Source organism: Nicotiana tomentosiformis, chromosome 2, assembly GCF_000390325.3.
Source record: "Nicotiana tomentosiformis chromosome 2, ASM39032v3, whole genome shotgun sequence".
Taxonomy (NCBI): Eukaryota; Viridiplantae; Streptophyta; class Magnoliopsida; order Solanales; family Solanaceae; genus Nicotiana; species Nicotiana tomentosiformis.
In genome coordinates, this window is record NC_090813.1 from 117,176,307 (window position 1) to 117,190,335 (window position 14,029).

At 36.6% G+C, this 14,029-nt stretch overlaps 1 protein-coding gene across 2 annotated transcripts; it reads right to left on the reverse strand.

Annotated features, from left to right (window-relative positions):
* Positions 1-2,598: 2,598 nt before the first annotated feature.
* On the reverse strand, positions 2,599-10,685 carry LOC104086555 (nucleolar complex-associated protein 2). 2 transcript variants are annotated; one of them, XR_684124.4, is made up of 13 exons: positions 10,549-10,685; positions 10,332-10,456; positions 9,057-9,128; positions 8,410-8,973; positions 7,390-7,698; positions 6,478-6,534; positions 5,286-5,615; positions 4,981-5,187; positions 4,666-4,752; positions 3,512-3,606; positions 3,289-3,426; positions 2,802-3,138; positions 2,599-2,715 (listed from the first exon to the last, which is right to left on the reverse strand). XR_684124.4 is itself a non-coding variant. In XM_009590851.4 (12 exons), the coding sequence occupies exons 1-12, from the start codon at positions 10,565-10,567 to the stop codon at positions 2,874-2,876; spliced, it is 2,268 nt and encodes a 755-aa protein (XP_009589146.1). In that variant the 5' UTR covers positions 10,568-10,685; the 3' UTR covers positions 2,599-2,873. The 2 variants fall into 2 exon arrangements, 1 of the variants encoding a protein (XP_009589146.1); XM_009590851.4 differs by having other exon boundaries at positions 2,599-3,138.
* Positions 10,686-14,029: the final 3,344 nt, after the last annotated feature.

Consider the following 14,029-nt stretch of genomic DNA (forward strand, 5'->3'; position numbering starts at 1 on the left):
CCAACAATTACTTTTGTCATGATCTTTGTTAGAAGACAACTTTAGTAAAAATATTTTCTTTACTCACCTTAATTCCTTTGCTTTTGAATACCTTTATCTGCTTCAATCCAATGGGTTCAACTCACCAAATAAATCTTTTTACATAGTTAATTTAAGAATCAATTGTAAATATCTTAAAATTTCCAACTTTAGAAACCCTAGATTTCATATTTCTCAATTTCTAAGGTCCGCAGTTAATCTAAGTTTTTGTAGTAGTTTCTAGGAACGAATATAAAACGTAAACCTCTCTAACAATTGTGGTTGAGAGCGGTTACGAAATTTACCTTGAGTCACGAAAACCTGGGTTAGGAGAGAGATCTAGTTCTTGAATTCTTATTGAGAATTTAGCGATTTCGAGGTTGAATATTGTTAGAATTGATGTTTGGAAGTAGTATTCTAGCGTTAATCACATTGAGAACTCACCTTAGGTAGTATGAGAACCCTTGGATGACTTAGGATGAGAGGAGAGGTTTAATTTTTGAAAAATGAAGTTATTTTCACTCTCCCTATCCCTTTTATCATAATTTTACGCCTTAGGCGCTACAACCAGCGTCCAGCGGTCCCTACAGCGCCCAAATAAAAGTTTCTGCTAGTTTTGACATTATGACGGGCGCCCAAACCCGCGGTCCATCTTTCTAGCAGGACATTCTTCAATAAAACGTCCATAATTTTTTTTTATAGAAATATCAAAATAACAAACGGTTTGAAATGATAGAAACTAGACTTCAAAGGCTTTCTTTTGATATATAGTTCAAATCTCAATTTATTATATATTGATAAATATGCTCATTGAAACTTAGGTTATTTGTGGCTAAGATCAGTTTCACCCCTTAAACAACTCCAATGTATTCCAAATTACTTATCCCTTCTTATAACCATCCAGCCAACCTTCTAAATATAAGATTTATGTATTTTATACCTTTATAACTCTTCAATCACCTTTGTGTCCAACTATGAGCTTGATTGAGCATATAATAATTAGCGGAAAAAATTAGGAGCTTTACATTTGTTGTTTTAGTTTCAGAAAAATCACAATTTATCATCCTATTAGAATACTCTTTGATTATCCAAGTTTTATTTTCACATCCTGAATTAATGTGATTGATTAACTCTTAAATTTGTCAAATTAATACTCAATACACTAAAAGTGCTAATGATTCACATAATTAAACCCAAAAAAAGCCCTAAATATAGATATTAGCACTAAGTAGCTAGTAAATATATATAACAACAATATTATATATATCAAAATGTTTACCGTAACTTTTATTTTCATTCTTTGTGTATATTAAAATTTTATTTTCCTTCTTTGTATATCTAAAATATGAAATTATAAATATAGTTGCTTAAAATTTATTTTGTCTCTGTATCAATGTATATCACAATGAAAATAATTGTAGTATTTGTATATCGTAGTGTATAACATATTAAATGATATGTATACCAAAATATATATTACAAGTTTATTTTTCTTCTGTCTATATCAAAATATATATATCAAAAATTTATTTTTCGTTTTTGTATATCAAAAAGAATTTTTCTTTGTATATCGTAGTATATAACTCAAAATTTTCGTGAGAATATTATCTCAATTCTCAAAACTAAAGAGAAGGAACTTCGAAAACGTCCTGAGTCAACTCCTCCTTAAGAGGTCTCTACATCAGCTCTTGTGCTTGTTATTATGCCCAATACAAAAACGCTACTTCCTACTTAATTTGAAGCTTTTTCATTGAATCAAGTAATTTTCTGTTAAGTCTCCGACATCGGATTAGTCGACGTTGTAAAATTCCAGCAATTTAATGGGGAATTCGTTTAAGGTCTCCAAGACCGGTTTAAGGTTTCGGTCCAAATCATTGGTGGAATCCAAACTTTCAAACTTTAATTGAACGCCTAACCAATTGTATTTATTTATTCATGAAAAAGATAGGACAGATAGAAGAAGAAATGTGGGGGAGAGAGGGAGAGGGAGAGAATAAATAGGAACGTATGTTTTTTTGGAATTTGGCTATACAATGCTAATTTTTTAGAGTTGCCTTTGTTAAATGTAATCTAAGGCCAAAAATCTACTAATTCCTATTATATGTTGTCACCCGGTGCCAATTTTTCTTCTGTATCAACTCATTTCAGCAGTTACTTTGTTCGTAGTTCTTTGTGTTCTTAAACCATCTCTTATAATTCCTAGCTATCACTTCACCTAGGTAAAACTTCTACCCTTCCAAATAATTGTGATATTTCCTCCACTTCAAGTAAAATCATAAAGTTCAACGTACGAGAAGCAGTGCATCTAATTTTCAATGTTGGGACGAAGATCGCTTTTAATTTTGGTAAATTCTTTACTACATAAGATGTACTACAAGTTACAGTTTTTAAAAATTAAAAAAAAAGATTAACAAAATTCTTAGTTAAAAAAAATAGTGGCTACTCAAACAGAAAACAGCATTCTTTTTGGGAAAAGAGTAGGAAAACGAAATTGAGACTCAGCAGGCTTTACTTTCTTTCACAAAAATAGGATGATAAAATTAATGAAGAAGAAAAGGAAGAAGAGGAGATGAAAGGGTATAAAAAAGAACAGGCAAAGAGATAAGAGCCAAAAAAGAAATGGATCAATCAATCAATTACATCTCAATCCCCAACTAGTTGGGATTAGTTATATGAATTGTCTATACGCAGTCTTTCCTATTTGGGCACCAAAAAAAGGATAAAAAACAAAATTGATAGCTGACTTTTACAGGATAAATAATTTATGCTTATAGCAAACTTACACTGGACAAATTGGCTCATTGCAAAACTGTTCTTGTTCATTCTTCAAGATCAGTTTAGCACTACAAGAATCATCAGACAGCAGATGCTACTGCTTTGGATCGCTTCCTTTTCCTGTTCTTTTTCCCATGAGATTTCCCTTTCTTCTTTGAAGGCTCTACAGATGACTTCTGTTTTATGCTAACTTCTTCGTCGGAGGGGGTGTCACTCACGGAACCGTCCTCATCATCAGAACTGAGGATAAAATCCTCTACAATGTCTTCATCAAAAGCAGTCTCATCTTGCAGCTCCTTCCTTCTCTTCTTTTTCTTTTGTTTCTCCTCTGTAGACTGCTCGGCCCTGCAACATATCATATTGGAAAAATACGTTCATATATACCAACTACATAATAAAGATAGTGTTTTGACCCCTGTTTCAGGTCTAAAAGTTTCTTTTCCTCTTCAGCAGTTAGTAGGGCTAGGAAAGTGGCTAAGAAGAATGTAAACATACTTGGTATTGCCTGCAGGTAGCCAAGAAGAACTGAAGACAGCATCTCCTTTGCTATCTTTACCATCATCATCGTCGTCATCATCATCACTTTCAGTTATCTTAGTCCCAAAGACGGCTGAGTTTTGACCAACAAGTACACTGCAGATTACAAGTTCATTACTTTATGATTCACCAAAAGATAATCATCAGATACAGTTTTAAGAAAAACAGAATCTTGTGAAACCTGGATTCCTTTAATGAATCGTTTCTCTGTTGTGCTCTCTGTCGGAGCATGGCGACATATTTTGATAGAGGACTCACTCCTGCATTCTTATCATCCTAAGGATGAATTTTCCAGCAAACCAAGTCAAAAAAGATGCTTAATAACTATCAGTAAAAGACTGAACATTGTGAACCTCTATGACATTGCAAGCTTAGACAATCCTTCGGGAAACTGTGATCTAAACAAGACTATAGCCTCGGGAAGCCAAAGGCACGTTTTTCCGAAAAAATGCACTTTTTGGAGATTTGAGATATTTGGCCAAAAACCAAGAATGCTTTTGAGTAGCAGCAGTAGATTTATGGTGTGGAGAGAAGCTAAAATTTTCTGCGAAGCATAAGCAGAAAATTATCTTTTCCAAGACAAAAATATCCTTACCAAAAATTTATATTTACCAAACTACCTCGTTAATTTAACCCATGTATCTCCCAAACATAAATACAACCCTCTTTTCCTCTTCCCATTTTTGGCTTAACTATATTTATATTGATTAAAAACCTTTACAATACATATATATACATATGTGTGTGTGTGTGTGTGTGTGTGTGTGTGTGTGTGAAATTTTAACTAAATAAAATAAACACTTAATTAAGCATTTCATAAAAACTATTTAAAATCATTTCTTTATTTAAATAACACTAACTTCAAAATAAAGCCTAATTCGTAATTGACAGTCAAGCACTTTTTGGAAAGATAAGCCAAACACAGTCTGTTTTTCAAATACTGAAAAAACACTTCCTAAATTAATTTGCCAAACACACGTGCTTCTCTCAAAAAGTACTTCTGGAAAAAAGTAATTATAAGCAGTTTCTGGAAGCCTCGCCAAACAGGCTCAATGGATTAACTTTAGACGCCCATATCCCCATAATAACCCAACTATTCATGTCCATCAGAAGGATGCTCTGACAAGTTGTCAACAAAGCTTTCAATGTGTTCCTGACTAACAAAAGAAGATACGAAGTCTAGATTGGTTGACAAACAAAAGCAATTTGACGGAATTTTACTGGTAAACGGGCAAAGTTTATATCAGGATAAGTTAAGTTCAACATTTTGCAAGATAATAAGATGCTTCAAAGGCTACTTCCGCTAAAGCCATAAGAGAATTTCGGTGTTCAAACCTCAAGAAAAGATGCTGCCGCTGGGTCATTAGGTAGAAATGAAACTGTCGTGCGTTTCTTGTTTGTGTACTCTGAATTGGCTTCAATCTGTACCATTTTACTAATCAACTTCATGTACTTATAACACATGCTACATGCTACATGGCAGAATAAACAAATTGTGCCAGCTAACAAGTAGCCTGTAATAGAGATTAAAGAAGCCAACATGGTCTACTTGGAGAACTATATACAGTTATTAATGAAGGAGTAACATGTGACTTGAGAAAATAATACATGGTCATATCACCAATAGAACCAAGTGTCCAACAAGCGTACCTCGCGAATGATTTGCCTTGTTTCACGACGGAATCTTTCGACATTGGTGGACTTGCAGAAGTTGCGCAACCTAACAACAGGGACAAAAGACAGCTCAAAGAAAGCAACTGAGTAGCTCCAATGAGCAAGATGCTCAGCAAGCTCCTCAACCACAGATAAAACACATGCTTCCTGAAATGCTCTCGTTTTCAACGTAAGTTTGCTAACCTGATACATCAAAAATACAGATTCAGAGAGAATATGTAAGTTCTTATAAAGCAGTACACCGTTAACCTAAAGAAAATAGAGAGGCATTTGAAAAGTACCCTTAAAACAGTACGAAAATCTATGGCTTTTCCAACTCCCCCTGTTGGAGGCCTATGCAATTCTTTTATCTCCAGCATGTCTAAAAGGAGCGTGGAAACAGGAACAAAAGAATTGGTGGAGGCAGCAATTCTGTTGAGCATTTTGATGCATCGCAATCTAAGAGGAAAATAGCGAGCAGTTGGAACCAAACGTGCTGCTCCAGAAATTATTTGTGTCAGTGGATAAGCCAGGGGCCTAAAATCTGGTTCTGAACTGTAAGCACAGATAGCTGCAGTCCACAGCTCAAGACAATGTATATACTTCCACTGGTAAACCTTCAGAAATGACTCCTGAAAAGGGATTGAAAAAGAAGGAAGTATGATTAGATCCACTAGAAGGCAAACATAACCATCAAATAAAATAAAACACTGTGGTTCAAAATAATGAAGCAACATGACACTCTTTTTCTTTTTTTGATTAATCAACTTGACACTGAGCTACTTGTGTCTTGAAAATTGCAAAATAAGGCGACAAGGCATTTTCCCAAAATCAAACGCTTAAAGCAGAATATTCTACCAGAGAATCAACTCTAAAAAAAAATTTAAAAAAAAAAGGAAAAAGGAATGCTTCTTTCAAACCAAAAGATCAAATTCATCCACTACCAATACCAGACGAGTTTGGAGCCATGGTTCAGCTAATAATTAACAGGAAGAGAAAACCTCTGTATAGGACTACCTGCTAAACAGAAACAAAAAGCAGAATAAGCATACGAAACTCATTCGTAACACTATTCCAAAGATCAGCACTAATGAAATTACACAATACCACCTTGATCTTATTTCTTTTCTGTGCTTCCTTAGATGATTTGTTAACTTTCCGAGATGATTCTTCACAAAGAGTTCACAAGGGAAGAAATACGATTACCAGCCACTAAAAGGCACGGATAGTGTTCAAAAAGACACAACTAGTCATGGAAATATACTGAGGCAATTTGATAGTCTTTGAGCACATTTTTCTCATGTGAAGATGTAAGGTACAAAGCAGCTTCGCAACTTTAGACCAATATACAATGCAATCAAGTACCCATAGAAAAGGCAGTACAAAGTTATCTCTTAACCACCCAGAGAATACAGAATAAACCCACATTTTGGTTACCATAATCCAAAAAAAAAAAAAAAAATATACCAGCTACAAATATAAGAGTCGAAGTACCTTGGCCTTAGTATTGTGTGCTTCCTTGGATGATTGGTTAGTCTTTTGAGACGATTTCTGGTAAAGATTTGACAAGGGAAGAACAATGAGTTTGCAGCCACTAACAGGCAAGGTTAACTTTCAATAGGATACCACCATTCATGTAAAATACTAAGCAACTTGATACTCTTTGAGCGCCTTTTCTCACGTGAAAATGTGAATTCAGGCTAACTTCTATTTTGAAACTCTTAAACCAGAGTATTCTTCAGCTAAAAATTATGGAAAAACAAATTTAGGGCCCGTTTGGCCATAGATTTTGCCAAATGTTTTTTTGCAAATATATGTTTGTTCATAAATTTTATCCATATTTTGGCAAATTCCCAAATCCCAAAACCAGCTCAAGGCCCAAAATATTACTATTACATTTTAAAAAAATTGCCCCAAGCTTTTATATTTTATAAAAGAGCCCACCATTTATTATTTTGTAACAATGTTGCTTCGTCTTCTCGATCATCTGATACTGTATCATGTAGTTCGTTATAATAATGATAATTTTGTACCAAATTTATTTATGTTCAGGATTATGGTTTGTGATAATGATAATGAATGTTATTGATGAAGGTATTGTTGGGTATTTGTATAGTTTTTAGAACTTGTGGGTATACGTCATGTTTCATGTTTTTTAAAAAAAAAAAGTGAAATATGTTTTGAAAAGTGATGTCCAAACACATTTTCATCTTCAAACCAAACTTCACCTAAATCAGATTTTTCAAAACAAATTTGGGAATCTATGGCCAAACGCTAGCTTAGAAAACTGCTATACAAGATCCCCTTTTAACCCAATAAATTTATAGAATAAGCATATGTCAGTGGTTGGTAACAAAAATCCAGATAGAAGACAATTTACCAGTATCAGAAACAACAAACTGATACCTTGGTCTTAGTACCACCACTATGTGCTTCCCGTAAAATCATTGCTAATTGCCGAATGAAAACAAAGGCATGCTGGTAAGCATTGGGAAGATCCGCCCTAAGTAGTTCAACGAAACAATTACCAAGAAACTGAATATGCTGCAGCTTAGTTGCACTCATGAATTGGCAGTTCAACAAATAAGCTTTATACATTCCTCTAATGCACTCGTCAATGCAATCAGAACCAAGCTGCATACACAGGTCTCTTAGAAACAGAAAAGAGACAACTGGTAGTGCACCTCCGCCTGTACCCCAGAAATGAAGAAGAACCTGAAAAGTTAAATTCTGCTCAACTTCATTTTATTTAGAAAGAGAGAAGAATAGTTCATACAGAGAATAAAACTCTTGTGCCTCGTGTCTTCTGAAAAACAGAAAAGTCTAGAGCTTGAGTGCTTCGCAACTATTTTTAAACTTAATTCGTATGGATCATTAACTACCAGCCAACAAACTTGAATATCCCCTTCTTTTAATCTAGAGCTATGTTACTATAACAGGATGCTTATATAAGATTCTTTTGTAAGAATTTCAGGATAGATATCAACGAGCTAAATTTTGTCATGACAGTATGACATAAGCAGCCGGTGGGATTAACCGCATTTTATGTGTTTTGGATCTATTTACTTACTTTTGAATAGCATTTAAACATTCATTTTCGTAGGTTAAAGTGATCAAGGGCCAGATGCCATGTCATTCAACTGTCAAAAATCAAATTCATGTCCCTAATACCGAATATATGGGAAGGACTCCTATGAGAAAATGAAGATACTTAGCTTTTTGCAACAGCTAAAACCTTGAACACCAAAATTGACTAACCCTCCCCCTCTGCCCAAAAAAGGGGGGAAAAGGATGAAATGTACAGGTTTCTTGTAAAAAGGAGGTATATTCTTGCAGAAGAAAACTGTTGGTGTGAATTCTATTAACCATTCCTTTGGACAAGAAAGTTCACGTGAATTATAAGAGTTATATAACTCAATCCCATACCTTCATATATTTCCTTAAAAGAACTGGAAAAGCAGCCAAAAATACAGATGAGAATCTGAGTCTTCGTAATGTAAATGATATCATTTCTGTATCAGTCATCTGGTTTAGAACATGTAGAGCATTTCCGAGATATGATTTCACCAAGTGGTTGTTGCTCTTCCAACGTTTAGTATTGGATATATCCTTTATCATCTGCTTCTGCCCACCAGAAGTTGGTAATTTCAACAGGCCACGAAGAATTCCGTCCATTTCTTTTAGAACAAATAACATTATCTTGTTGAACACACTACTAGACATGGTACTCCACTTTGACTTAGCATCTTCACCAGCATCATCACCGTAATGACAAGCTGTTCGGAAAGCTCTCATGAGAGACCTAATAGCCCCCGAACTCCTATTTTCATGAATAGAACCACACCAGGAGTCCAACATTGCACTAGTGATGACATTTGTGGATGCCTTGACCTCCTTTCCATCTGCATGAACAAGTTGTTCAGTGTCAAATTCATCACCTTCATCAGCTTCTTCTATTTCGTCGCCATCCATTTCAGTCTCGGCATCATCCTTCACAAAATTGAGATAAGATTCTACAAACCATTTCAAATACCATGAGAACAACGAGAAGGAAAGAAATAGTAAAGACTTACATCAATATCCTCGTCGTCAAATTCAAGGAGTTCCTTGTCATGCTCTTGCAAGAATTGATAAAACTCAGGATCCTACAAAAAAAATGTGGCATATATTGGTTAAGACTTAAGAACAATATCAGCACAAAAAGTTCTGGAATGGATAGTTGCACCGTACTACTCTTGCAATGAAATACTCAAAATGTATGGCAGATTGACATGATTGCACAATGATGCAAGTAGGCCAGACATAGAAATGAGCTACAGATAATGAGCTCAAACTCCATAAGGGAATCTACCAAGGTTAAGGCATGTCTGGTTTTGATATCATTACTAATAAAAATGTGATCGTAATAGGTGCTGTTTCTTCAAAGTTCAAACCTCCCATAAGACCAATATTCTGGCGTTGGGCCGGGGAATATCTAGCAATAGTTTCCATTAAATGAATAACGGACCCAGCCACTGTAACAGAAATTGAAATAGAAAGCCTCACCGGCACCATGTTCAAGGAGCCCAAAAAAATGAAATGACCAAATCCTTTTCTATCTGTTGCAGGTTAAGGGCTCCTTACACCCCTTCTTCAAAATCCAATCCATATTTTTTAGAGAGAAATCCCTAATCATTTACACAATACCGTCCATTCTAGCTATGCTGTTGTAAGAATAATTTATCTTTTATGACCGAGAAATCCATCTGGAGCCAACCTTGAGGAGTGAGGACCAATCGCAGCCTTCAAAACTCTACCCTCTCCACTTATATACCAGGCTTAGTGGACATGGCAAAGTGCTCGAACCTATGACCTAAGTCATAAGTCCCTCAACCTTTGCCACTTGAAATAAGCCCTGTTGTAAGAATAAAATACCTAGTCAATTCCACTCGTCTAACCAAAAAGTCCTTTCTTCTTCCAACTTTTACATCTTCTCATTCATTCCATGTGTGCCCTTCTTCCCCAAATTCTTCCGATTCTACCAGGGATCAGTCTTCATCATAAGCAATATAAAAAACACTTTTTTAACTAACACCCACATTTTTCTCCAATAGGGTGATTACTCAACAAGCACTTATATAAATAATCATAATTAGTTTCACACTATATTTTTTTTATAAGGAAAACTTCACACTAAAATCTAAACAAACCCTTAAGGATTGACATAAAAAGGGTACTTGATAGCAAATTTTAAGCCCAAGACAAGTTGAAAACACAAATAGAAATATAGAATCATAAAAAATCTATCCAAACGTTAGAATTAATGCCAACCCTTACTAAATACAGAATTAAAAGAATAAAAATCTCACCTTTTCTTGGAGTCTTTTCAACTGCTCCACATGTGACATCACATTTTGCTTCGTAGATGATTTAGGCATCACTTCATCTGTATTTTCTTCAACCCCAGAGGATTTTTTGCTCAATTTTTTTGATGCTGACATACCCCACACAAAAAAAAGAAGTTAACAAAATGGAACATTGATGTAAAACAGAAAAAACGTGTTGAAAGAATGAGTAAAGAATCACCTTTGTTCTTCGTTCCCATTGATTAAAATTTGCAAGCTTTTTTTTTTCTGCTTTGCTCCGGGGTTTAGTGTTCTGAAGGGTTTAGCTCAACCGATAAAGCTGCTGTAGAAGAAGAAACTCGGACTGGGCTGATTGGACCAAAGATGATTAGACTATATTATAGTTGGGTACGAAATATTGAGCCCAATGGGTTTCTTAGATCCATAATAATTGGGAATTTTACAAAAATAGCCAGTCTGGTCACTATTTACTCCTCAAAAAATCCCATTCGGGTGGAATCTTCCCAACTAACGAAGAGATCTTGACGGAATCTCCACATATAAAATTGAGTATAGTTTTACAAAGAAATAACTTTCTAGCTAGTAATGATTATATACTGTTACACGTATATTATATGTGAAATATATAATTATTTATACATTATAGGGAAAATGTCCAAATATACCCCTCTACTTTGGTATATTGTTCACATGTACCCTCCGTTATACTATAGGGTCACATCCACCCTCACTGTTACCCAACTTTATAAAAATACCCCTCATTAAACGGAAACCCATCAGATATTAGGGATTACCCATTTTTAAAGTAAAAAAGTTTCAACCCATCAATCCATAACCCGTTTAACCAAATAAACTTATGGGATCCCTTGTATTTACTGCAATTCTTCGATCTGCTCTGTGTGTGCTCTACGAGAGAGTGAAAAATCCATCACTCATCAAGTGGGTTCCTCAAAATCAATTGATAGCTCAATAAATTTCCTTTCCATCTCATCTTCTCTCTAGTTTGCTTCCTAAGTTGAGTACGATTAAGTTGTCAAATATTGCAAAATAGTTGTTCATCACAAAGAAGATGCCGTTGTGGTTTGGTTGCCAACCACTTTATTTCCAGCACTCCTTCTAAGCGGGAAGGAGATTTTGTAAATGTCCTAGGCCAATTGTATGTCACTTCATTTATAAAGCTGATATTTTTTTCATTTGTTAATTGTACTGATTTTTTCACTCTTATTAAACTTAATTTTTTTGGTATTCCTTTAATGTTACTAACAGTAAGTTGTTTGGACTGTGGTCGACAGTTTATTTTACGTGGGGCTAATGGGAAGACGAAGTATACCCGGATAAAGATTTAATTTTAATAAGAGATTTAAAGTTGTCGTTGGATGCCCTTAAAACTGAACGAGACAATTTGAAGAAAAAAGTTGCTGCATTAGAGGCTATTAACATGTTGGAGATGAACAAAGATATAACATTTGAAGAAAAGTTGATGAAGATGAGTGTATACGGTCGAAATAGATTTCGGCCTTCGTACGTTTGATCGAGTTCGAATGGTAAGCGATCGAAGTGAGACTTCGAGACGAGTTCCGAGGATAGTATAAACAAGCTTCGAGCTCCAAGACCAATCAAGGAATCGGCTCGGTATCATTATCGAGCCCATGACCAAATCAAACCGCAAGGCAACGTGAAGGTTGTCGGAGATGCACAGACCGATTGACACTCACCTTGAATGTCGAACTCGAACCAAGGCCGAGGGCTCGACCCAATACCGAGCTCGAGCCAGTATCGAACTCGCAGACAAGAGCCGTTGCAACCGCACTAGGGGAGAGAATCATGGCGGGAATCGAGGAAGAGACAATTCATCATGGATTCTCCACTATATATTTTTTATTATACATAAAGTAAGATCCTTCTACTATAAAGAGGAAATCCTTGTAAGCACATGGCAGGACTGGATTCTTGAGGCGAACCAACATTGGTTCGCCTTGTAAGCTACGTTTGTAAAGGCACATGGTGGTGCCATAAAGGTTGTAACAAGGAAATCGAACCTCTTCAAAGTAAAGCAAAGGGGTAATGAAATGCTAAGGGAGTTGGTGTCCCAATTTCAAATGGAACGCATGGAATTGCCACCGGTCACAAACGACTGGGCCGTCCAAGCTTTCACCTAAGGGTTGAACGAGCAAAGTTCAATAGCATCACGTCGACTGAAGCAAAATTTGATCGAGTATCCAGCAATAACTTGGGCGGATGTACACAACCGATATCAGTCAAAAATTAGGGTCGAAGATGACCAGTTGGGAGCTCCTTATGGATCCATGCATCAGAACATGACAGCTATTAAAAACCAGAGGGACATCGACAAAAAGCAAAGGCCGAACAGAGACTGATATCAACCGTACGTCGCAGATCGAATGAACAACGGTTCAACGCGCAATGTCGTTCGGAACAATCGAAGGAGTGATCGAGGACAAAATTCTCGGGGGCTTATGAGCAAGAGTGGCTTTGATAAATATGCCGATCCTATAGAGGCACCTCGGCTATCGGAGTACAATTTCAGCGTCGACGCATCGGGCATTGTATCGGCGATCGGAAGAATCAAAGATACTAGGTGGCCCAGACCCATGCAAACCAACCCTTCCCAAAGGAACCCGAATTTGATGTGCAAGTATCATGGTACGCATGGCCATAGGACCGAGGATTGCAGACAATTAAGAGAAGAGGTAGCCCGTCTATTCAATGAGGGCCACCTTCGAGAGTTCCTCAATGACCGAGCCAAGAATCACTTCAGAGAAAGGGACGCCAGCAAAAAAAATAAACAAGTGGAACCTTTGCATATCATTCGTATGATCATCGATGGGGTCGATACTCCACAGGGACCCGTGCTCAAATACGGCAAGATACCGGCCACAGGGAAAAAATGAACTTGAGGCTATGTACCCGAGGGCACTTTACCATTCGGAATTGAAGAAGCCGAGGGCATCTCTCAACCTCACAACGACGCTCTGGTAATTTTTATCCTATTAAATAAAGTTCAAGTTAAGCGTGTCATGGTGGATCTAGGTAGCTTTGCGAATATCATCTGATCTTGGGTAGTAGAGCAGCTCGGTTAGCAAAATCAAGTCGTGCCCGCAGCTCGGGTCTTGAACGACTTCAATATGGCCAGTGAAATGACTAAAGGGGAGATTACTGTACCAGTGAATGTAGTTGGAACCGTCCAAAATACCAAATTTCACGTAATCAAAGGAGATATGAGGTGCAATGCCCTACTCGGAAGGCCTTGGATCCACAATATGAAGGCAGTGCCTTCGACCCTCCACCAAGTAATGAAATTCCCTACGTTGGACAGCGCGAAAACAGTATACGGGGAGCAACATTCTGTGAAGGAAATGTTTGCGGTCGATGAGATAACACTAATACCAACGCTATCGACCTTGAAAAGATCGAGCACTAAAGATAGACGAGAAACTAAATAGCAATCACAGCCACCAGTCTCGACCGAATCGGTGGAACAGGCAATAGAGGATGACGAGGAAGAGTTTCTGACATCTCGAGCTTTCATTGTCCCTGACGACTCCGACGCCACCAAATCTATGATCGAAGAGCTGGAGCAGGTTATATTAATCGAATATCTTCCCGAGAGAAAGGTATACCTGGGAACGGGATTGACCCCCGAACTCAGGAAAAAACTTATTCAATTTCTTATCGATAAC

Excerpts from the sequence above, each read along its gene's own strand:
- LOC104086555 (XM_009590851.4), bottom strand. Across the intron at positions 5,616-6,477 it reads CACACAATACTAAGGCCAAG|GAGTCATTTCTGAAGGTTTA; the intron begins GTACTTCGACTC and ends ATCCCTTTTCAG. Across the intron at positions 3,607-4,665 it reads CGGCAGCATCTTTTCTTGAG|GATGATAAGAATGCAGGAGT; the intron begins GTTTGAACACCG and ends ATTCATCCTTAG.